Source organism: Acomys russatus, chromosome 30 (genome assembly GCF_903995435.1).
Source record: "Acomys russatus chromosome 30, mAcoRus1.1, whole genome shotgun sequence".
NCBI lineage: Eukaryota > Metazoa > Chordata > Mammalia > Rodentia > Muridae > Acomys > Acomys russatus.
In genome coordinates, this window is record NC_067166.1 from 2,331,112 (window position 1) to 2,357,568 (window position 26,457).

At 38.2% G+C, this 26,457-nt stretch overlaps 1 protein-coding gene across 1 annotated transcript in view; it reads right to left on the minus strand.

Moving 5' to 3' along the window:
* Positions 1 to 26,457, minus strand: part of Hcn1 (hyperpolarization activated cyclic nucleotide gated potassium channel 1) — a 343,450-nt gene that overhangs the window by 268,028 nt on the left and 48,965 nt on the right. The window contains exon 2 of the mRNA XM_051172292.1: positions 15,289 to 15,712. Within this exon, the coding sequence (XP_051028249.1) occupies positions 15,289 to 15,712 (424 nt within the window). The remainder of the gene's footprint in view (positions 1 to 15,288; positions 15,713 to 26,457) is intronic.

The following is a 26,457-nucleotide window of genomic DNA, read 5'->3' on the forward strand; positions in this document are numbered from 1 at the left end:
TAAATTTACACCTACTAAAGTAAGACATAACATTAAAAGATGATTGCAGATATGACAGCGGTACAAAATGATTATTAAAGAATAATAAGTGCTTGATTTTAAATACTTTGCAAGTATGAATTACTTGAAAAATAAAGTCCAAATAAAAGTAATACACTCAAAGGATAATGAAAACATTGTGATCTATACTTAATGTGTGGTGGTTTAATGCTTGCATTTAAAGTGTTTTCAAGATTTCAAGTGTAATAAATTTCCTTTGTAAAGATTTATTCTAATTATATCATGTATTCATAACATTGTTTTCCATTTGATTGGGCAAAGATCTTAGTGTGGAAACTAGGAAATTATATTGTGCAAATGTTCATCCACAATTAATAAATTATTAAACACTCATTAAATCTAGTGTTTAGCAATAAAACATGAACTCATGTCTCTTGAAAAGAATTTTATATGCCATTTTGCTTATGAAATGTTTCCTTGTGACCAAGAACATGAGACTAGGTTGCCAAGGACCTAGGGTGAAACCAAATACGACTGTTCTAAAAACAAACAAGCAAGCAAGCAAACAAAAAGCAATAAAATGTAGCAATAAACTGACTCCTAATGGCATTCGGCTGTACTCATGAATGAGTGCTTTGCTCAGCCATCATCAGAGATGCTCTCTACTGCAACAGACGGGAAACACTACAGAGACCTGCAGCCAGACATTATGCAGAGCGAGTGTCCTTGAAACACTCAGCCCTAGGGGATGTTAAGAACAGGAGTTTACGACAATGAAACAGTGTTTTCTGAATACAACGGGGTAGTTTCGTATAATAACTCAGCAATTGTGACAGCAATGTACAAGACCTTTGCAAGCTCTTGCCCTACAAAATTTCCAGGACAGGTCAAGAAACACCACTTCTAGCTCCAAAGGAGCTACTAGGAATTGAGATAATCAGTTTTCTTTATGATTAATTTCTTTGAAATTAGCTATTTATAGCAAGCAGGGAAGGGGCAGATGCACGAGACCCACAGCATTGTGTGAGGGTCTGAGGGTCACCTGTAGGAGCCTTCTCTCCTGCATATGCTCTGGATGGAGGTAGAACTCAGGTCCTCCTCAGGCTCAGCAGAAAGCACCATAATTCTTCCCAGATGCTTGCCAACACCTTTGATTTAATCACCTTCTTATCACTACTTGTATCTTTTTATGCAAGTGTTATTAGTTTCTGATTTGGAATATAGAAATGGTAATGACAAAGTAATTTAAAAAAAAAATAAAGAAAGTCAATGACTCTCTGGCCAAAGGACAGGTTTTACTGTGTCTTTAATTTTAATATTCCATAATTCAATTCAAGAAATAAGGAAGTATAGTTTACCTTGGGTCCTAAAATGTAATTTTCTATGTATACATTTCATATTGAGTGTGTATAATTGATTATAATAAAGGATATCTGTTTTTTCTAATAGTTATATTAAAATTAGTAATCAGTACTTTTCTGACAATTGGTTAGAAATCTCAATGACTGAGAAGAACACAAGGTCAAAATTCTGCTTCCACAGAGATAAAGATGATGGAAACTAAACAAAACGAGAGAAAGCCCAGCCTTTTCTGAGTGTGCCAATCAGACCTAGAGTCCCCTGATCCCTTATGTCTTAGAAAAATCCTTATTACTATGAACCTGAGGTTTCAGGCATCTTCACTGCCCGATGATTCTCTTAACACTAAAAATAACAACCGCAATAACAGAAAAGAACTTTAATAAACAGCTCTACCACCAAAGAAATATTTCACAATAGGTATTTACATTTTAAAAGAGCACAATGCTTTCACTGGTGGAATCTACTAATGTATGGGTTCTTCTTAGAATAGCTTCAGAAATTACAAGAAGAGCCAGATATGAGACATGACTTAAAGTAGGGATAAGAGCCAGCATGACACAAGGGCAGTCAACAATGTAATACACTCGAGTGTGGATGCAAAGGCAACTGACCACTTTGAATGGGAATGATGCTTTTGAATACTGAGCAAATCACTTGCTGATGGTCTCTCAGGTCTCTGAATAATTATTTCATGGTATTCGCTGACCTTTCCTCATTGTTCACTTAGCACATTTATTTTTTAATACTTTAATTTATTCGGATTACAACTCAATTGTTATCTCATCCCTTTTTTCCTCCCGTTCCTCCCTCCGGTTTTCAACCTATTCCCCTCCCGTAGGTCTATGACCGAGAGGGACCTCCTCTCCCACTATATGGTCATAGGCTATCAAGTCTCATCTTGGTAGCCTGCTTATTCTTTCTCTGAGTGCCACCAGGCCTCCCTACCAAGGAGAGGTGGTCAAATATGGGGCACCAGAGTTCATGTCCGAGTCAGTCCCTGCTCTCCACACAACTGTGGAGAATGTCCTGTCCAATGGCTAGATCTGAGTAGGAGTTTGATGTTTACTGCTTGTATTGTCCTTGGTTGGTGCAGTAGTTTGAGCAGACTCCGGCCCCCTGGACCCAGATCCACCCATCACAACATACACTTAATAGGTGTCTCTTGAAATAGTATTTATATTCTAGGAAAAAGGGCAAGAGGGACTAAAGGAAGAAAAAGAGAAAAACAGAGAGAGAGAAAAATTATGTAACAGAGAATGTTCTATCTTAGCATATTTCTGATATATTCTATAGAAAATGTTTAAATCGTCAGAGTTAAGAAATTTGCTACTATGAAGAATTATGTCAAAAATCATAGCATTTTGCTGGAACAGGTATTTGTTGATTTCTGTTTTTTCTTCTAAAGCTCCAGATAGATCTCCTATACTGGAGATTTTTGGTAACTCTAAAATAATTACTCTCCTAAATGGGAAGGGGCTAGTTAATTTCTTCAGTAAAACTGTCAGAGACACTTAGAGTCACTGAAATATTTGTCCTTGACAGTAGGCGAATGCTAGCAATTAGGCAACAAGTGGAGGTTTTTGCAAAATTGTAAAATATTTTTTTAAAAAATCTATTACTGTTCCTTTCCTGACTCCTCTGACAATCATCAAAGTATTCCACAGCTTGATAAACTGCCCATGTCATACGCATTCCCTCATTTTCATTGTGCCACTCGCATTCATGTGCCTATCCAATTTGTATAGAGACTTATTTCTTAGCTGCCTGTCAACCAGTAGTTTACTAAGATATCTATCGATGGCTCTAAGCATATATGAGGTTTTATACATGAAAGTCCAGTCATTCGTGTCATAATTCCAGAGAGATGTCTGAAAGCAGAAACCTAGTCACTCAGAAACTTAAGAATATATAATTCATTATATGATCTTGCAGTCAGTGAACACATATAATTCTATATATACCCTGATATTATTCTAGAGGGGAAAATTCCCGTGAGCCTAAAACACCACAACCTAGAAATTATTCAGTAATTTTCCCAACACATTGTATTCTATTCACTGGTAATAATTGTTGTTACAAAATTTACTTAGGTGTATAATAATACAGGGGTAAATGGAGTAGTAACCACCAGATTGAACATTTTAACATCTAGGTTCATGCTATATTTAAAAAAAAAAAGTAGGGGGAAGCTTTTTAAAATTGCACTGTACAGCTGAGACCTATGCATGCAAATGCAGTAAGTGCTGTTTCCTCATGAGAAGAGTGGAATAGGAACTAAATAGACAGCCTTGTTCTTAGTAGTGCAAACAGGGCTCACACACAGCGATGACTACTCCCATACCTAGAAATTGTCACCTCCTGATTGTTCAAACATCACTGCTGGATATAGTTCAGAAGTGACAGCTCCTGCACTCTAAATTTCAGAGTAATGACTAACACAATTGGAATTCCTCACTCCCAGGTATAATCAAGAATACCACAAAGGTAAAATTCTATTCTTTACTAGATTCGGTAAAGTATCAATAAGTTAACTGGACAGATTGATGATGTTAATACACTCCTTAAACTTCCAGTTTTTGAATTTACAAAGCACTTTCCTACTAATTATCTCTTTTATTGTTAAAAAAAATCCAACTATGGCACCAGCCAAGGACATTACGTGCAGTAAACATCAAACCCCTACCCAGATCTAGCCAGTGGACATGACATTCTCCACGGTTGAGCAGAGAGTGGGGACTGACTTTCACACAAACTCTGGTGCCCCATATTTGACCACGTCTCCTGGATGGGGAGGCCTGGTGGCACTCAGAGGAAGTATAGCAGGCTACCAAGGAGAGACTTGATACCCTATGGGCATATGCAGGGGGAGGAGGTCCCCCTCAGTCACAATCATAGGGGAGGGGAGTAAGAGGAAAATGGGAGGAATGGAGGAATGGGAGGATACAAGGGATGGGATAGCCATTGAGATGTAATATGAATTAATTTTAAAAATCCAAGCTTATTGTATTGATCAGATTATAAAGTTGATAAAAAAAACTACTATCAGCAAATGACTTATTAATTCTCATTTCCAAATTCTGAATTTCCTTGAAACTATATTATATGCTCATTTATATCTTTGCAATAAAACCTATACAAAAGAAGTGTATTAAAACAGTGACCACACTCAATAACAGACTCTTTATGACTTTGCCACACCTGAGTTAACTGAGGTTGCCTCAGAACTCCTATCCTTTCACTACACCATCTCCAGACCTCCAGACCCCTGACTCAGTGTCTTTCTATTTAAGATTTAATAAGAAAAAAATAAGAATATAGCAAAGGAAAAAAACTGGCTTTACCGGCAGACTTAACTCAAAGTAGCCATCAGAATTATATAACCAACCAGATGCACTTCCTTTGCACCCTGAGACACAATTCCTCCAACACAAAATCCAAAGTGCACACATCAGCAAGAAAGGGAAACCAAACTAAGATATTTTCATTACCCAGTGCAATTGAGAGCCTGTGGGTTGTTTATTCTTATGTTCCTGTAACAGCTATAATAGGTCCTATAACAACTTTTCTCTGATAATTTCCAGTATACTTCAGACATTTTGCCTTGATTCTAAATATGGAATCAACTATTTAAAATGAACATAGGCACTTTCAGCATTGTATCATGAAAAATTGAGACGGATTTGTGAGAAACTGTCCATAAAAAGCACATTCTTTCCCATTAAGAGTAGATAAGGAAAATGCTAAAACAGGTTTAGGATTTTCTTTCAAGGACTAATGGAGGGATGGAGGGAGTTTGAGGAGAGGGAGGGTGGGACTGGGAGGTGACAAGGGAGGGGCTACAATCAGGATGTAAAGTGAGCAAATTATAAATTTAAAAATATGTATTTCAATTCATCTCATTGTTTTCAATAATGAGTGCCATTGCTACATTTGTCGTGTAAGTCATGCCTCATCATATCTTTCTTGTTTGAAAACAGGTGTGCTGGGTGTGAGACTCGCCAAACTGACCATCTGTTCCTCTGTGTGATCAGTTCCATAATTGATGTGACCCATGGGTACAGTTAAGGGCTCTGGCAGCAGAAGAGTGCTTCCAGTTAGATGCACATTGCAGATGGTGTCTCCAGTATTCATGCAGCAGTGGCATGCAAGTGATCACTCTAAGAGCACAGCAGATGAATCCAAGCTAGCAGCTATCAAAGTATATATTGTGTGTGCATGCACGACAGAGAATACTGAGAGACAGTATCAAGGTCATTGGAAGAATGTGAAGTTAAATGTTGTCCTTGATTAGCTATATTCCCAGACCACTTCAGTTACCTGCTTGGTGTATTTGGGGCAGAAGTAATGCACAACAGCATATTCTGTGTTCCCAGTGTTTGAAAGGGCAGCAGGTACAATTAAAATTCAAATGTAAGCTTTTATTTTAAAAGTGGTTTCATGCTTTGAATCCTAAGAAACCTGTATAATAATAATTTACATGCCTGAAATTTTTACTTGCAATGTGTGTTTAAAAAATAATAGTTCCTTAAAACAATCCTATGGGACTTGGCAGCAAAGTTATAATTGTCCCCTTGTGTCACTGGGCAGCATGGTGTTGATTCATCTTTTCAATGGTTTACAAAGTCTCGCAATATTTCTCTAGCTTTACATGCGGAAAAAGACTGGTTTGAGTATGGCTACATTTTTCACTCTCTTGGAGCCCCTTACCTCACAAATATAAATAATATCTCTTTTGCTTTTATTATATATTCCATAAATGCTTCTAATACTGGATCTAAGACTTTACTGTTCTCACTGTGTACATAGCTGCCATGCCAGCGCTGTAGAACTGAAGTCCTCATGAGTGTATAATATAACTCACTAAGCAAGAATGTGTGTGCTATGATTTCTTTTTTTTTTTTTTTTTTAAGATCTATGTGTTGTTGTGTGTGCCGTACTCTGCCTGCATGTACACCTGCAGGCCAGAAGAGGGCATCAGATCACAAGATAGATGGTTGTGAGTCACCATGTGGTCACTGGGAATTGAACTCAGGACCTTTGGAAGAGCAGGCGTCACTCTTAAACACTGAGACATCTCTCCAGCCCTATTACTTCTGATCTTAGGTGAGGAGGTAAAGACACAGGAGAGCCATGGTTCTACTTTATGGAATTATAATAGATAGCTGGATATTATAGATTAAAAGAAGTTAGGAGATGGGTGAGTAGAAGAAAGCAAAATCACAAGGCGTTGAGTTGGCCAAACCCATCCATAGATAAGACTAACTTTGTTCGATGGATTAGTGGATTCCGCCCCAAGAAAGTGACATCCACATTAAATTGTGACACAGTTGGGGGCCATATTGTTGAGATTTCATGGGTGCAGCTTCCCGGTAACACGTAGAAGACACTATCTAGCAGCAGACGTCTGGTCCTCAGGTTCCTTCCATTATTTGGTTCCATCTCACTCAATGTTTGCTGAGTCTTAGGTGTAGGCGTTGATTCATAGATGGATCACTGGCTTGAACTCTAATGTACTTTTCTAATGCTCTGTGCCCACTGTCTGTGTTTGTACGATGATAAAAAATTAAAATGAAAAGGACATCAATTTGAAAGGAAGTAGGATGGGAGAAATCGTAGAGGAAAAGAGGCATAAAGATTATGTAAAAATGATACTCAGGCATGAAGCTTTCAAAAAAATGTAAAGTGGTAGAGCAGGTAAGGTTGATCAAACAAAGTTCTAGGAAGAGGAAACATGAAATATACACAAAGGATTTCATATGTTTTCTCTGACTACCTAAAGAAGTTCATCATAATTGCCGGTTAAGGTGCAAAATATCCTAGGCAGAATTGAATGTGGCTAGAATTGGATTTCAAACGGTCTTTAATATTATGCCTTATCCCAAAGGTCATGAGAATTTATAGAAATATTTCCAGTAGATGCGTCATACAGTATTTACTCTTAAAAGTTGCACTTTTGAGTCAATCAAAGGACAAAGAAAGATGAGCTGTATAAGACAGTTATGAGTCCGTTCCAGCAATACAAAGGAAATAAAAGTTAATTTGGCTTGTAATAGGATGGAACTAAGGACAAAGAGTGAAAGGAGTCAAACCATGTTCCAGTGGGTTACACAGAGCCTGGCTGTCTGCTGTAGAGACTGAAAGACGGACAGAACAAGGATCTGTCTCAGACTTCAGACATTAACAATAGGAAACATGGGTGAAGAAGAGGCCAGAAGGAAGAATGAACACACTAGCATGAGGGCCTGAGATATCTTTGTGGAGATAATACTCAGTCACGCACCCATGGTACAGTTTTGAAACTTTGGATATGATTTATCTGATAATTGTCGGTCTAAGCACAAAAGTGAGGAGAAATGCAAAACCGCAGCGACCGGGCCAATGCCCAATGCTAAAGAAGTGGGATGTATTAACAATAAGCTGAGAAGCCAACAGATTTCAAACTTAATCTTCTATTCTTGCATAAATTAGAGCTTTCTGAGGCTGGAGAGATGGCTCTGCAGTTAAGGACACTGGCTGCTCTTCCAGAGGATCTTGGCTTAATTCCCATCACCCACATGACAGCACACAATTGTCTGTAACTCCATTTCCTAGGATCCTAAATGCTATTCCGGCCTCAGCAGCAACCACATATGTGATGCACAGGCATGCATCCAGGCAAAACACCCATACAGATAAAATAATATACTTAAGTTAAAAACTTTTTTGTTAGTGCAATAGTTTGATCAGACCCCCCTGGACCCCGATCCACCCATCATAATGTTCTTCTTGTAGGTTTCTAGGACTCTCTGGATCCTTCTATTTCCTCATCTCCTATATGACCCTCTCTCCTTGGTGGGGAGGCCTGGTGGCACTCAAAGAAAGAATAAGCAGGCTACCAAGATGAGACTTGATAGCCTGTGACCACATACTGGGGAAGGAGGTCCCCCTCAGTCATAGACCTAGGGGAGGGGAATAGGGTGAAAGTGGGAGGAAGGGAGGAATGGGAGGATACAAGTGAAGGAGTAACAATTTAGTTGTAATCTGAATAAATTAATTAAATATTTTTCTGTTCTTTTCTATGTGGAATCCATTTGAATTATATAGATCTGTGGGTCACTGATCAAGACCATTCACAATAATATTGTCTTTTTTTTTTTTTTTTTTTTTTTAAGACATGGTTTCTCTGTGTAGCCCTGGCTGTCAAGGAACTCATTCTGTAGACATGGCTGGCCTTGAGCTCAGAGAGATCTACCTGCCTCTGTCTTCAGAGTGCTGAGATTACAGGCGTGCGCCATGACTGCTCAACAAGATGCTTTAATGCGCACACGCGTGCACACACACATACACACACACACACACAAATATGAAAATCAACACATACCTTGTTCATCTAATAATCATCTTGATCCAGCATCTTCTCCAATATAACACTCATAAAATCTGACTTTGTCATTTTAGAATATCTACCAAAATGCACAGCCAAAACATAAAATATGATAGTGGAATCAGTCCTCTCAAAATACAACTTCTTAAAGAAGTAAGTTAACATGCTTTAATTAACGTCAAGAGCAGTTTCGCGTGGCTGAACACCTGAGGTCATTAATCTCTTCTGGAACTGTATCCACCAATCAGATCGGTGATTCCAGTAGTGCAAATGGGTCATTTCACCAGAGACAGCTTTTATTTTACGATCTAGAACCCCAGAGTAACATGGCTGATAGAGGGCACCTAGTGGCCTTTAACAGAACAAACACTCGCTGCAGAAAATGGAGACTGCCTTACACATGTAAAAATATCAGTGTCAGAAGACACACTAGGCAAAGAACAATTTAACTATGAATCTTATGCCTATTGATATTATGAACATAAATCAAACTTGGAATTTCAAAGAATTCTCTTAAGACTCACATCACTTAAACCTAAATAAAATATTACCTGTACGCATAGTAGGTCAGCTATTTAGCGTCTTTGGGTCTCTGTGTTATAGTGTGGTTATCCTGTATTATGTGGCTAATATCCACTTTAAGTATATACTATGTGTTTCTTTCTGGGTCTGAGTTACCTCACTAAGGCTGATTGTATCTATTTCCACCCATGCATGGTGAGGCCCTAGACCCTTGCTGAGATGTACTAGACAGGCAGCACAGTCTCCTTGTAAGTCCCATAGAGTAGGGAGTAGGGACACTTCTGACATGGACTCTGGTGCCCACACATTGATCACTTCCTCCTGGCGGGGCAGCCTTGCCAGGCCAGAGAAAAAGAGGACACAGGCAGTCCAGATGAGACCTGATAAGCTGAGGTCAGATGTTAGGGGAGGAGGGCTCCCCCTTTCTGAGGACTAGGGGATGGGGGCACGGGCTCCCCCTTTCTGAGGACCAGGGGATGGGGGCACGGGAGGCGAGATGTAGGAGGGAGGGTGGGACCAGGAGGTGAAAGGGGCTACAATTGGGATATAAAGTGAACAAATTAGAAATATAAAGAAAAAATAGGTCAGCTATATATGACTCCTATTAGAATAAGTGAGGGAAAAAGGAGCATTTGGTACAAACAACCAAAACATATTAATTTGTATCATGGAATTCATCATATACCTAACTCCTAAAAAAGGCAAAATGGTAAACACAATTGACATTTAATAATAATACACTAAAACATATTCCTCTTAGATTCGTCATTATAAATTCATTGTTACACACATTTTAAGGACAAGAATACTTGGCTAATACATGCCCTTTAGCTAATGAAAAACGAACCCTGCCTGGCGTAACTGTACACCCAGCACTGCAAGACAGCCCTAAAGCTGTCTGCTAGCAGCACTGACTCTTTCCTAAGTGCCCTTCCAGCTCCCGAGCTCTGTCAAACTAATAAACTGTAAGCCTCCCGTGAAAGGGTCTCAACAGTACCTCACTTAGCTCGATAGTAACACGAATTCCAGTCTCTGGCTACAAGCTCATTGTGGAGGTCCACAGCTGCCCCGCTAGGCAGCCTGTGCATTTCCTCTTCAGTGTCATGCTATACTCCACGAGCCCCCCTAGGTCAGTCTGATGCTCCAGACTCCAGCTACAGAAACAGTTCAAACATCGTGCAAAGCTTCTTGGTGTACAATAGAAACATTTATTTTTTCCACTTCCTCTTTCAGGTCACTGATTACCATATCATCTGTGATTTATGTACTCACGTGTCTGCTTTTTCTGTAAAGCTTTGTCTGCTTTGTGTTTTTATGTATTAGCATCTATAAGTAAACACTACTTCAAAAATGCTTCAGAGTAAAAAAAAAAAGAATGGGTGCTCTTCATACATTTGATGGTTTTAGCATTTAAATTAAAATGTGTGTAGCAGACGGCATGATCGGTGATATGTTTATAATCCTATCCCAATACACAAGGAGACTCGAGGGCAAGACAGGATGTTTCCATCTGTATGCTCATGTCTAGAAATGGCAAGGGCAGCACGTGTCATGAACTGAGGTGTTCAGAGCATCCAAACTGAATACATTCTGGAAATGACTTTGAATCGATTTTTAATGGACACAGAAAGAGGAGGGGACAGCTTCCCTATCTGAGGCGTCGCACACGCAACATTATAGTAGTGAGAATAATCATTATTTGTATTACAGTAAAACTGAAAACAATAAAATGTCAGTGTAAAGAAGAAGTTCAGTGTGCCGGAGGGCTTTGAAGGCACACCAGAGAAACCCAGATTGCATGTGACAGGGAATAAGTGGGGAGCCTCTCGCTCCTCTAGTCTAGGGAAGGGTCAGACAAAAGCTTTGTTTATGACAAAACTGAAATTCTAATGTATTTTCTGAAAACAGAAGTGCTTAATATGTGTTGAAATGTTTAATAGAAAGATAATTTACAGCAAGAGTTAGGTTTTAATATGAACCAAATAACATGGTACAATTAACCAAAACCAGAAAGCAAATTTTGCCTTAGCTAGCTATGAGACTAAGACCCTTTAACAATTCTGTGTTCCTGATTACTATTTGTAGATAAATCTTGTTGTGATCCAACATCACAATTTAATAATGATTATTAGAAGGGCATTGTAGCATGCCCACTGGCTATCCAACTACAACTGCTGTGACTAAGATGTTCTTAGCTACAAGCCTTCCTTCCTGCCTCAAAGTTCATTTACTTGATTTCACTATGCCTTAAATCCACACAAAAGAAGTCAAGGAGACAAGAAAGGAGAACTAAATAAAATGTATTGTATGCCAGAAAGCCATGGTTACTATGTAAACATGCATTGAACTATGTCTTTCACATCGTTCATGAAGGAATGTCCAGTTCAGCTGAAACACTGAGCCATACAATTAGATAAACTCTACAAAAGAGAATAATTTTCTTCAAATGTTTCTATGTTGGGATCTTATAACATTGCTAAGGCTGGCCAGGGATTCATGGTTTCCTCCTGCCCCAGTCTCCTAAGTAGCCCTGGGGATGTAGTAACATCCCCATAGTAACCCATAGTAACAATGTACAAAGTGATGTTTATGCTTTCAATTAATATTGTATATGACTTTTAAAAAGTTCAAGGGCCATCTCTCTTTGACAACAAGACAGAGGTCAACAGACAGGGCACTTGAGGTTTTGAGAATCCTTTACTTTTATATGGTGGTGAATAATCCCCAGTTTGCTAAGCTTTTAATCTGGTCTTTATCTCTTTAGAGGCTTGTGATCATCACAAATTGTTAATAATGTTCCATTTAATTTTCAAGGATTTCCTCACCATATGTGTCTTTTTGAAGGGTCATACAGAATTGTTTCCCCTGTGGTAGATTACAGAACATTGATCAGAGCTGGTACTCTGACATACTTGAAAGGCAACCATAAGAAAAGTAATGTTTCTGAATTAAGAGACTGAGCTTTCAAGATAAAAATACAAAAATGAAAAAACCCATTTATGCAAGATTATACTAATGGAAAATTTTCTAGTCTAATTTATCTAAATTGCTTCAGATTTTCATATCACCTGGCAATGTATATAAAACTTCAACCTAGTTTCAAAGAGCTCAGTTTTTACATGCAAAATCATTAATCATATAAACTGATTTAAGAATTGGGAGACGACAAGCGAGGGGGCTAAATCTGCATGTAAAGTGAACAAACTTAAAAAAAAAAAAGAATGTTAACTTCTCCCTTGATACAGGGAATTTTATAAATCAACCAGTCTTATCAACTGTTTCCTTCTGCAAGTTTTCCTCTAGCACTGATGGACCATAGGGAGTAAACTTTAAACTTCCTGTATCTCATTCATAGTATATTCCTAACTTATCTGGCTTCAGAGCTTCTTGATGTATTTGAGTTAAACTAATCCAGGACGGGGGTGGAAAGAAACGCACCACCAAAGATGAACACAGTTCCCCATAGCAGGCAGCTGCTTTCCTTGCGAATGATTCATTTAGAACAGAGGCAGCTTCCAGACTTCACACGTGACTTCCCCAAATTTGCTGAATTTAGCATTAGCCAGCCTGGTACTAAAACACTCAGAACTCAAAGACATGTGGGTGAACTCATGTCTTCCTCTGCAGTCTGAATCCAAGAGCTCAGGCAGCGTCTTCTGACGATTAACTTGTTGTATTTCTACTTGTAAACACAGCCTGGTGGCATTTACAAAAGTCAGGTAGAGATGTGCCAGTTTGGGAGCCATTCAAGTTTCATTGTCATTACTGCTCAAACCATGTGGGTGGGATAAATGAATTTATGTATTAAATTCTGGAGTGTGATTCCATTTCTTCATCTTTAGTAAGAGCATTGCTAGCAGTCTTTAAACATTCATGATATATATGAGGATATGGGTGTATCATATAACCAAGAAAACATTCTTCAGCTAAATGAACTTCTGATTCATTTATTACCAAGGTCATTTATTTATAAGAAAGATCTTGCCAACTCACAGCTCTATTCTGAATGCATGCGGCTAGCAAATCTCTTTGAATGCATATTAAATTGCATTTCATGACAATGATGTCAGACAGTTGATGTTTCTGAATGACATCACGGGCACCTTTGAAATCCTGTCATGCCGCACAGATCTAGGTGCTGGGGACCATGCCAGGAACAGAAAACGTCGGTCCTAAGGAGTGTCCTCTCTGGCCACATGCTCTGTCATTTTATCTGATAGGACGCCATCTGTTCATCCTGCTGCCATTCTCTGGGATAACTGGGTTAAAGCTGAAAGCCATTCAAAATAGTCACACTGCCTACTGTATTTTTAATTGACTGGGTAGCTCTATCCCAGACTTCTCTTACTGGCTGTTTGTCAAAATATTATTGTGACCTTGCTTTAAGAGTAACTGTTTCCTCCTATAATGTTGCAATGTCCACACTCTCAGGTAAGAAAAGCTCCATATAGTTACTTAAACAAGGTAAAAATAAAATGGTAGGATAGTGGTTCTGAAAGTACAAACTGCTATGAGACCTGTAGAGATCTGCAGATTAATAACATGGCTCTGGAGTCTGCTTGCCAGGATAGAAATCCCAGCCCACCTCTTCCTCAGTGTCCTAATCCCAGCAAGGAACCTTAATGTCTTTCATAGTCATCATCTGTAAGTGATAACAACAATAGAAACTATTTCACTGGATTGTAGAGAAGATTCAAGGAGCTAATTTGTTCAAAGTATAAAAAAACCTCTTGCCAAATTAATACAATGTTTCCAATAAATGTTGGTTATCATCAAGAATCATCTTGGATTGGTATTTTCAAACTCAGGTGAGAAAGCTCTGAGAAATGAACATTAACTTCTGTTTAGTTGTGTATGCTAGATGTAGAAATGTTACAAGTCAATCCAATTTCTCAAACCTGTTTTGTCTCATTTCTAATATAGTCCAGATCCATATTTTAAGAAACGATCCATTTTATGGTTTTAATCAGCATCTTATGCAGTGTTTTATTACTGTGTGTCATTTCCTGACATCCTGTGAACAAAAATGTCGCTGACAAGCATCCACAAGCTATAGCTGCCCAAAAAACAAGGAAAGCTTCCATTTTTATGACTTCCTTTAAAAAAAAATACCAACAGGCATTTCTGTAGGAGAAAAACAACAATCTAGGATCAGTGCAGTGCTGCTCACTAGGCTGTTCCGCTGGTGGACTCTCTCAGGAGGTCCTATTCAGACAACCAAGTCCAGCTTATATAATTAAGACAAAGAGCCGTGCTTGGGGAAAGCTGTGGGAAGAGGTGCTCGTTTGCCCGATGGTGGTGTATTTAACTCAGACCGTCGGAAACTTGAGCTGGCAGAGTTCTTTCACCGTTCCACCCACTGTCTGAGAACAGCCGAAGCCCTGTTCGGCAGCAAAGGGTCCGCCTGGCTGGATTAGCTGCATATGTTCCTTGGTGTTGTCTATGCAGCAATCTCCTTCCTAGGTATGCTAGCTCATCACTATTATGAAATGAACTAATTGGCGGGGGGGGGGGATAATAAAAAAGCTGTAGGAAGACAAACCAGTAAACAAGTGTAGTATGCTGAATTCCGATCTGAATTCAGAGATAACCAAGGAGGTTGTCTCTATAACATTTTCCCTCAAATATTAAATTCCAACACTGTTAGAAACATATGCCAGCATCTTTAATACAGGATTAAATATTATATTACCAATTATACCCTACACATCTTTGTCAAAGGTAAAATTTGATGTATTTTTAATAAATAAGAAGTATCTTCCAAGGTATGAGACAAGTTGCAGTGAGTAAGATGACAATATGTCAGTTAAAGTGCATTTGCTTAAAATATATTCAATTGGTAGAAGGTTTTATAATTATTTTCAGTTGGCTCCAATCTTTCAGAGATATAAATATCACTTAAATAGTAGAAAAGAGAACCCTGAAAGTGATTTGTTCTTAAATTTCATGCAATTCATTAAACATAACACGTAGGCATTCAAAGAGTCATCCTGAAAATCACATGGTACCTTTGCTTTAAGAAAGAAAAACACGTGACTTACCTCTTCCCACTGATGTATGTATCTAATTAACCTTGAGAGGCGTAATAAGCGCAGAAGACTGAGAATTTTTGTAAATCTCACAATGCGAAGTGCTCTGGCTGTCTTGTAAACTTCTGAATCCATCCCTTTCTCTACGATGAGAAAGATGTAATCCACTGGGATTGATGAGATGAAGTCCACCACAAACCAGCTTTTTAAATAATTCATCTTGATTACTTTAGGGTCCAGAATGATCTCAGAGCTGTCCTCATTGACAGTCCCAGTCCTAAAGTTCATGATTAGGTCCAACAGGAAAACAGTATCTGATGCCACATTGAAAATAATCCATGGTGTTGTTGTTTGTTCTGTGAAGAATGTGATTCCAACTGGTATGATGACCAAATTTCCAACCATCATTATAAGCATAATCAAATCCCAATAAAACCTACAATAAAAAAAATCACATTTCAGGGTGTAGAAAATAATCAGACATTTTCCTCTAGGAGACAATTATTAAAAATATATGGTGAAATGCATAAGAGAGAAACAAACAAATGTTTTTAAACATTATCTTTGCAATGACTGAATATTTGATTCTGAGAAAAACTAGGATATTACTAAGGCAAGGCTTTATGATTATCCTCCTAACAATTAATTGATATAGTTCATTATGCAAATAATATTCAAAGATATAATGAAGAACTGAGAACGATTTGCCTATATGATTGATGTTAAATATGAATGGAATTTTTTTTTCAAAATAAGAAGTAAATAAATACAAGAATACAGGTTCTACCTTTAAACCTTGTCTTTGCTACAACTGTCTAGAGGCATTTTGAAAAACTATAGGATCCAAGATGGCAGCACTGAACATCCACTGTCTAATCAGAAGGACTGAGCTTAGGGACTGGGTTGGGAGCTACAGACCACAAGATCTGGAGAGGGGTCCACAAGGTGCAGAACACAGGTGGGTCTGGCCTAAGGCCATCCAACTGTTTCGTGGAGGACCGGTGCCCAGTCCCCAGAGCATGGAAGCATACCCGACTGCAAACTGCATCCACATTCTGTATCTCAGACTCTGTCTGTAACTGGGACTGAACTGTGGGGTGTAATGCACCAGCGTCTGGATCTCCTGACCCAGGGGAGAACCCAGGAGAACGGGTGGATCTGACCTCAGACCGTACCACCAGTCTACAGAAAGCCCTAGAGCCCTAGCTGGCACAAGCAAGCTCACAAAAAGCCCAGCCCAAGGCAGGCTATCACGCTGTACTCACACTCTTCCTCTCTGACTGGGCTACACAACAGAAGCATCAGTGTCTGCGGGTCCAGGGAGTGACCCAGGACGAAGGAAGGCAAGGGCACATTGTCCAAAGCTCAGCCAAACACTTCAGCTGAACACAGGGTACCCACACGCTCTCTCAGACTGAACCAAGGCCCCAGGGCACTGACAGGTGCTGGGAAGGTCTCCAAAGCCCAGCCAAATGAGGCTAGCAGGCTGAACCTGAACACTCTCTCTCTCTCTCTCTCTCTCTCTCTCTCTCTCTCTCTCTCTCTCTCTCTCTCCTCTCTCTCTCCCTCTCTCTCCCTCCCCCTTCCCCCCTCTCCCTCTCTCTCTCCCTCTCTCTCCCTCCCCCTTCCCCCCCTCCCTCTCTCTCTCCCTTTCTCTCTCTCTGCCTGAACCTTGGGCTGCAGAATACCGGAATCAGTTTGCTGACCCAATGGAGAGCCCAGAGTATGGAGCAAAGTCCCCCAGAGCTTATCCCAGGTCACCTCCCTGATCAAGGGAAGGGTTCCATGATCCCCCGACAAGGGAGGAGTTTCAACCTATAGCCACTCACCTACAAACTGCTCTCAATGGCCAGTGAAGGACACTAGAAACTACGACCCAGTGTCAAAAACAGCATGACTAAAGGCCATAGTAAAAACACAAACAGTAAAAGCCAAGATAATATGGCATCTCCAGAACCCAATAATGCCAAAGCAATCAGTCCTAGAATCCCAAACACAACTGAAGCACAAAAAAGTGGCCTCAGATCCTTCATAATAAAGATGATAATGGAGAAAACGAAAAGAAATCTGTAAACATGTACAGGAAGATGCAGCCAAACAGATTGAGGACCTTAGAGAGGCCATGACAGAAGCCTATACAGAGAAAATAAATCAGTGGAAGAAATCAAGGAAAATGCAATCAGGTGAAGGAAACGAATAAAATGGTTCAAAATCTAAAGATGAAAATGCAAACAATGATAAAAGCATAAATAGAGGAATGCCTGGAAAGGGAAAAGTGGAGAAGAAAATAGGAACAGCAGAGGTAAGCCTCTCCAATAGAAGTTAAGAGCTGGAGGAAAAAATGTTGAGTGTAGAAGATACAATGGAAGAATTTGATGCAACCATCAAAGAAACTGTTAAATATGAAAAATTTCTGACACAAAACATCTAAGAAATCAAGGACACCATGAAAAGACAAAACCTAAGGAAAATAAGAATTGAGTAAAGATAATATACCCAGCTCCAAAGCCCAGAAAATATTTTCAACAAAATCATAGAAGAAAAAATTCCCACTTTAAAGAAAGAGATGCATATAAACATACAAGAGGCCTACAGAACACCAAATAGGATAGACCAGAAAAGAAAATCCTCCCACCACAAAATAATCAAAACACAAAATGTACAGAACAAAGAAAAATATTAAAAGCAGCAAGGGAAAGAGGCCAAGTAACATAGAATGCCAAATCTATCAAAATCATACCTGACTTTTCAGCAGAGACCATAAAAGCCAGATGGCCCTGGGCAGGGGTCTTGCAAACCTTAAGAGACCACAGATGCCATTCCAGACTACTACACCAAGCGAAACTTTCAATAACCATGAATGGAGAGAACAAGATATTCCAAGACAAAAAGAAAAAAAAAATCAAATGTACCTATCCACAAATCCAGCCCTACATAAGTTACAAGAAGAAAAACTCTAACCCAAAGTGGCTAACTACAACCAGGATAACACAGGAAGTAGATAACTTCATTTTAGCAAACCAAAAACCAGAATAACACACAAACACACTACCACAACCAACATAAAAATCAAAGGACTTAACAGTTACTGGTCATTAATCTCTCCCAACATGAATGATTTCAATTCTCCAATAAAAAGATGCAGACTAACAGAATAGATGCATAAACAAGGCCCAACATTCTGCTGCATTCAAGAAAGACATCTCAGCCATAACGATAGACATTATCTTGGGGTAAAAGACTGGAAAAAGGTATTCCAAGCAAACAGGCACAAGAAGCAAGCTGGTGTGTATCCATTCTAATATCTAATAAAATAGCCTTTCAACCAAAATTAATCAAAAGAGTTGAGGAAGGACACTTCATACTCATCAAAGGAAAATTCAACCAAGATGACATCACAGTTCTGAACATCTATACCCCCAATACAAGGGCACCCACATTTGTAAAAGAAATATTAACAAAGTTTAAACCACACATCAATCCCACATACTAATAGCGGGGGACTTCAATACCCCACTTTCACCACAGGATAGGTCAATGAAACAGAAGCTAAACCGAGAAATAATGACACTAACCAATGTCATGAATCAAATGGATCTAACAGATACCTACAGAACTTTTCACCAAAACATAAAAGATTATAACTTCTTCTCAGCACCTCCCAGAACCTTCTCCAAAATTGACCTTATAGTAGGTCACAGAGCAAGCCTCAAAAGATTCAAGAAGATTGAAATAATACCTTGTATCCTATCAGACCACCATGGATTAAAGCTGGACTTCAACAACAACAGAAATAACCAAAAAAATCTACAAAACACATGGAAACTGAACAACTCTTTATTCAGTGACAACTGGGTCAGGGAAGAAATAAAGACAAAAGTTAAGTATTTCCTGTAATTGAATGAAAATGACGATACAACATATGCAAATTTATGGGACAGATTGAATGCAGTGCTAAGAGGAAATTTCATCCACTAAGTGCCTGCATAAAGAGATTAGAAATATCTCATATAGGCAACTTAACCACATATCTGGGAGCCCTAGAAAAAAAAGAAGCAAAAACACCCAAGAGGAGTAGACAGCTGGAAATAACCAAATTCAGGGCTTATTTCAAAAGCCTATATGCCACAAAAATTGAAAATCTAAAGGAAAGAGACAATATCCTGGATAGATTCCACTTGACAAAGTTGAATCAAGATCAGATAAACATATTAAATAGTCCTATTTCTCCCATAGAAATAGAAGCAGTCATCAAAAGTCTTCCACCCAAAAAAAAACAGATGGTTTCAGTGCAGAATTCCACCAGGCCTTCAAAGAAGAGCTTATACCGATACTCTTCAAACTACTCCACAAAATAAAAATAGATGGAACATTACTAAACTCATTCTATGAGGCCATAGTCACCTTGATACCTAAACCTCACAAAGACCCAACAAAGAGAGAAAAGTTCAGACCAATTTATCTTAAGAACACTGATGCAAAAATACTCATTAAAATGCTAGCAAGACAAATCCAAGAACACATCAAAGATGTTATTCAGCATGATCATGTAGGCTTCATCTCAGGTATGCAAGGATGGTTCTATATATGGAAATCCATCAATGCAATTCACCATGTAAACAAACTGAAAGGAAAAAAGCCACACCATCATCTCCTTAGATGCAGAAAAAGCATCTGACAAAATCCGACGCCCATTCATGTCTAAAGTCTTGGGGAGATCAGACCTAATGTGATCAGCAACTTTCCTGTCACCATGACTTCTTCACTATGACAGACAATATCCTCAAACTGTGACCCAAAATACCTTTCTCCTTAAGTTGTTTTTGTTATATTTTTATCACAGCAACAGGGAAAGTAAATAATACACCAATTAACCTTAAATTTGGAAGAAAAATAGGAACTTTAAGTGTACAAAGTTTACATTAATGAAAAATGACTATAATGTTATCTTCATGAAGGTTCCTTTAGTCCACTGATGCCAAAATTCACTCTTTAAATAACAGACTACTTATAATTGTCAAGTATATGTGTTCTTATAAAAGGAAAAATAGCTAGTCAGCTAACACAGCTTTATAACCATAAATTAGCCTCTGGATGCAAGAGAGTATATTCCAGTGGCAGGGATCCTCTTGCAAATATTTCGTTCAGTTAATAATACAAAATTTTATGTTCAACAGAAGTTTCAGTTAGCCAAGGTAATTTGTTTTGTATTTGTGCTGATTGGTTTCTTGGTCAATGTAGATGCAAGCTAGAATCACCTGGCAAGAGACTGAGAAAATGCTTCCATCAGAACGGCCTGTAGGTAAACGTGTGGGGTATTTTCTAGACTGATGATTGAAAAGGGAGGGCCGAGCCCACTGCGGAGGGTGCTGTGACTAGACAGTGGATCCTGGGTGGCAAAGGAAAGCAAGCTGATCAAGGCATGGGAAGCAAGTCCGTAAACAGCCCTTCCTCCATAGCTCTATTTCCGTTCTGATTTTCCCTCATGATGGACTGTAAGCTGTAATATGAAACAAACCGTTTCCTCTATATAGGTTGTTTTTGTCCAGTGTTTTATTACAGCAATAGGAAGTAAAAAAGAAATTTTGTGCCAGAGAATAGGCTATTTTTGTGACAGAACTAACCATGTGGGTTTTAGATGGACTATAGCAATGCTTAAAAAGCCTTGGGCTGGAAAATTGTTGGCTGCTCAAAGTTTAATGTGCTGTTTGGTGGGACTATCAGTGTTATTTCATGTGATGCTTTGAATTAAGACTTTCTCATTTCTGGTCAGCTAGGACTGAAGAATCAGGTGTTATTAACAATAAAGAAGAACCATTTAAGCAAAATGTTGCATTATTTGGGACCGTAGATGCTGGTGATTTGGAGCTGAAAACTCAGCTATAATTGATAAGAGGCCAGCATCTTCGAAGTGAAATCTTCTGGGCAGTATTTCCTCTGAGTCATCACACAGCGATGGCCCAAGCCAGCCTTGGTTGTAGTTCAAAATGACAGCTGAACTGGGTAGTGTATAAAATCTCCCATGTAGTAGTGGGTTTGATGGCATGAATGCTGAATTTTGGGTTTGATGGCATGAGTGCTGAAGGGATAATGGGGAGAAGCTAGGCTTCCCACCATATGGCAAAATTACAGTCCCAGAAAAGGGCCCAGTAAATGCTATTGGTGAAAGTACAGTCTCAACTAGAGTAGAAACCCCAAGATTTGTAAGATTCCAGGACTGTGGGATGACCAGGAGGAACAGCAGCATCGTGGGACAGAGGTGGCTTGATCATACAAGATAAGCTCTGTGTACTGTTGGGGGCAGAGATGAATACATAGAGTTTCCCAAGCCCTTAGGAACACAGAAGATTGTGCTTCCAAAATGCCACACACTGAGCCACAGGGTTTGGTTTACACTGCCAGATGTTGTTTTTGCTTTACTTCGGTTGTAACCGTGCCTGTACTCCCCTTCTTCGGATAAGAAAGCATTTAATATGACTATTAAAATTGTTATGGGATCTTAGAGATTAAAAAAAGGAAATGTATAGTTTAATAGTGAATTGTTTGTGTATCGAGTTTTCAATGGGTCAGTTGCACTGGTTAGTTTTCTGTCAACAAAGCTGAAGTCATCTGGGAAGATGGCACATTAATTGAGAAAATCCTGTTGTCAAGTTGGCCTGTAGGCATACATATGGGGCATTTTTTAAATCAATCACAGATGTGAAAAGGCTCATCTTTATGGTATTTTGAGAGGTTAGCTACAGTAGATAACCCCACTAAATAGTTAATCCCACATCTAATCAGGCGCCAAGGCTAACTGATCCAAACATAAAAGTATCCTCTTACATTTACATACTGCTCACTAATAGTTGCTTTGATGTTTTAATAATTGAAATAATTACATGAAGATCAGAGCTATGTTATAATATTTATATATAATAAATAATATCTGTTTTCAATTTTAAAAATCTAGATGAAACAATGTTTTATTCATTCATTTCCTCTTACAATTAGCATTCCCGGCATCTTCTTTGAAAAATTCCTACCTACTACTTGATTTGCTTATGGTAAGTTATATAAATACTCAAATCCTAAATTTTCTTATCTACCAAATTTAGGTACTAAATGTATAGAATTTAATGGATGAAAAAGACTAAATAAATTGCATACATAGATCACAGGAGCAGGGAGCCAAGAAACTGTGGTCGACATGACTGTAACATTCCCTGTTTACTCTTTCCGGCTTACCAAAAGAAATTCCATTTTGTAGAGAGCAATCTTGAACCCACTGAGAAACATGGGCATTATTTTGCTTATGTCATGTAGATGGATTTTTTAAAGCCTAATATTTCATTCCCTCTAGTCAACAGAGATGAAGAGAGCTGTCATTCTTTCATTATCAGAGTGATAATTTTCATCATCCCATAACCTTTTATCAGCAACACTGAAGTCATTACATCTATCTCAGTATGGATATTAAGCACCATTAACTCTTTAGTTTCCTTCAAAGTATCATTGACTCCATCTCACAGGTATAAAGACAGTATATAAAGTCAGTATAACCTAATACAACTTTATTTAACCTGGTTTTATTCTATAGGTAGCCAGGAAAACACAGTCACTCTTTTTGCAATGTAGTATAACCTGTCATTCTCAGCAATAATATGTTCTTCAAATTTTCTCCCACTAACTCTTTATCCTGCACATTTCTCTTGGGAATACATTGTTTTCATTCTCTAAAACTCTAAATTTCTAAGCATTTACAGATTTGAGAAATTGTCATTCCATTTTCTTATATTGACACTCAAGTGTATTAAACAATACAAATTGTTACTCCTACCCTTCTCTCTTTTCATTTCCATCCTGATCTCCCTTGTTCCAAAAAAAAAAAAAAGAAAAAGAAAAATAGCTATCACTTGCTTAGAATTTATCAATGAGTTCTTTAGCTATTCTAGAATGTTTCCCTGGAGCCATGCTAAAACAATCTGCCCAAATGCAACTTCCTGGGTCGAAACCATCAATGACTCACTCAGGTAAGTCAAAACAGCTGAAGGTCTCCAAGGCACAAGGCACTGTGGACCACAGCTTCCTCTTCTCCATCCTTGTCCCTCTAGGGTAATATTGTCCTTGCTTCTGCTGTGTCATTATGCATGACACTACACATACTCAAGAAATAAGATGTCTTCCATTCTATATGTACTTCTGTGAAAATTCCACCTTCATTCAAATCCTGTCAGACAATTAATTTCTTACTTTTTTCTCTGTGTGTATTACTTTTTCTGTCGTAGTTGATTTTACCATAATGCATGTTTTTTGAAACTTCATGCTCACAACATGGGATATAGGGATTCCTCATATACTGCCAGCCCGGTCTATGAATAGAGAACACCATGATAAACACCACTCAGTACTAGAACATTATAAATAACAAATTGGAAATGATGAGTCTACAGTGGCATTCCATTAGCATCCAGGATCACGCCTTAAAATTAGAGTTTTCAGTTAGTGAGGTGCACTCCATGGGCTTTGCCAAACACGTGCATACATAAATGGAGTCACTTCATTGACCATCTTGTGCTCTCTGCCTATTCCTCACTCCTTACTCAAAATCTTCAGTTGTTAACACCTTCCAAAGAAATATATAATTTCAATATGCTTCCTATTTCCTTTTTTCTCTTATTACTATTTGTATTTCTTTCTTTTGTCACTTTTGGATTTAAGTTCTTTGAGGTTCAAAATTACATCTTGTCATGCAGACAATATCTAAGATAATAAGTGATGAAAAACATATACATTTTAGATAAAAATACATGCTTCAGACAGACAATTAAGCAAGTAAGATAAGACAATGAGCTATTAGATATAGAATATATAAGTAAGTACTATAAGAAACAAAAACAGTAGGAATACATACTTGGACGAACAAGAAACAAAACTGTTTCAAATCTGACTTCTAATTTGGTGTGTTATAAACCAATCTACTCTTGCCCACTCTGCCCCATAGATTCTAGTTCTATTAGTTTCAATCTACTAGGGCAGGATTTTAATTAACAGGGATTCTACTTTTCTTCTTTAGCCCTCAAAGTTGCTATGAACAAGGAAGGTCTCCGTGTAATGATATACTCCAAGTGTCAAATCCAGAGTGTCACATAGAGAAAGAGAGGACCAATGTGCTAATAACATGCATATTTCTAGGTGTTCCATTTTATCCAGTAATCTCTCTGTTAACCACAATAAGACTTCATCTCTCTAAAAAACTTTATATGGCCATGACTAGTAAGCATCACTGGACCCTCCGTGCTCACATTACATCTCTAACAACTCAAGGAAATGAAAGAAGAGTGTCCTTGGAGCATCGCTAAGGGAAGAGCGTGCAGCGGACAAACAATAATAGTACTAGAAACCAGAGAAAAGAAATAATGTAGATAATGGCTTGTACCTAGTACTGAAAATAAATGAAACCAATAAAAATGGATATAATAGTCCTGAAAGGAATGTGCTTCCATTTCAATTGAATCATCACTAACAATGACAGTGTTGGCAAAATAGTATTTTATAGACAATTTCCTTCCCTGAGAGTCCATTTTGTCCCATAGCTAGTTATAAGTAAGAAATGGTATACTGAAGATTAATTCATAATATTAAGAATTCTAAATCCAACCATGTCCATTTTCTCTACCCACTTTCCCTACTCCAAGGCCTATGGCAAAGAAGTAAAAATCAATTCCCCCTTTCCTCTCTAGCAGTTCCTTGCTATCCTTGAAGACCCAGGATCCTGCTCCCTATGGTTTTTCTCTCCGGTTGATATAAACTAGAAACAGTCAGTTGTCTCTAACCCAAACATTTAAATTAAATTGTTTTTTCCAGTTTGCTATCAACAGTGCTTGCCTTTACATTGACAATCCTATATGCCAAATGAGTGGTTGTCTTCTCCTTTTTTGTCTGCTGAAGTAAATATTTGTCGCTAAGATGGGAGGAAACATGGTTTAATTTCAGACAGTGGTATCAATTTTATCTCTACATAGTTGAAGATAAATGATGTAATAATTCTATCCCCTCTACTCTGGCTTGGGAATGACTCCTAGGAGAAGAAAACACATTGAAGTCTCACACAATTAATTCTTTTGACAGCCTACTGTGAATTAGGTATGCCTTTTACATATTCATGGCCATAGGGTGATACTTCTGGGAACTGTCAGTAGTTTCAGAAGCAATGTTGCTTCTGGGGATAAATTAATATCAGTAGATGCTATAAATGTGTGGACTGTTTTCTTTATTTTTTAAAAAAAAAGTCTTGAAAATAGCTGTTAAATTATATTGGAGATATCAGTCATAAGCTGTGCATTTTTTGTATCCAATCCTGTTCACTAACACACAAAGAGGCATGGATGTATTAATGGAATTCACTTTTATGACCACACTCAATCCTCACAATCATGCTTTAATTTTTATTCAAAAATCTCTTCAGTTTTCAAAAATCCAATTAATTGCCCGTGATATTGTACATACCTTCTGAAAAGTAATATACCATATTTTCTAAAAATGTGCGCCCTCTTTATAATGCATTCAGTGGGAATGTGTGGAAATCTCCCAAGCCAATACCTGAATATTGATCTGGCATGCCCTCAGGTTTCCCCTGTCATCAGTGAGAATATTCAAACTGCTACAGAGCTAATATGAATGGTGTTAGTGTCACAAGAGCTTCCTTGCTTGGATCTGATTTTCTTTGTTTTGTTTGTTTGTTTTGGAGGGCTTGGAGTTTTATTTTGTTTTGTTTTTCTGATTCTTTAACATCTCACAAGAAATGAATTTATTGTTCATGAACAGTAGGATGAAAAATACCAGCAAAGGCATTCACAAAAAACTAAAATATAGTTGATCTGAAGCAGAAATATATTCATTATGTCAATCTTGGTTTTTTCATTTATTTCTTTTTTTTTTTTTTTTTAATTCCTTTTGGACTTGTTTCTCTCTGATTTTGTTTTGCTGCTGTTGTTCATTTGTTTTTAAGACAATGCCTTATAAAGACCTCATTAGCTCACAATTTTTTATGTGCTGGGATGATGGCTTGAGCTGATCTTCCGGCTTGAACTTCCTGACCTTCCCTCCTTAGCCTTCCAAGTGATGGGATTATGAGCATCCACCATCATGCCCAGTTTAACTCTTTTAAATTAAAAAAAAAATTACTTAGACTCAGCAGCT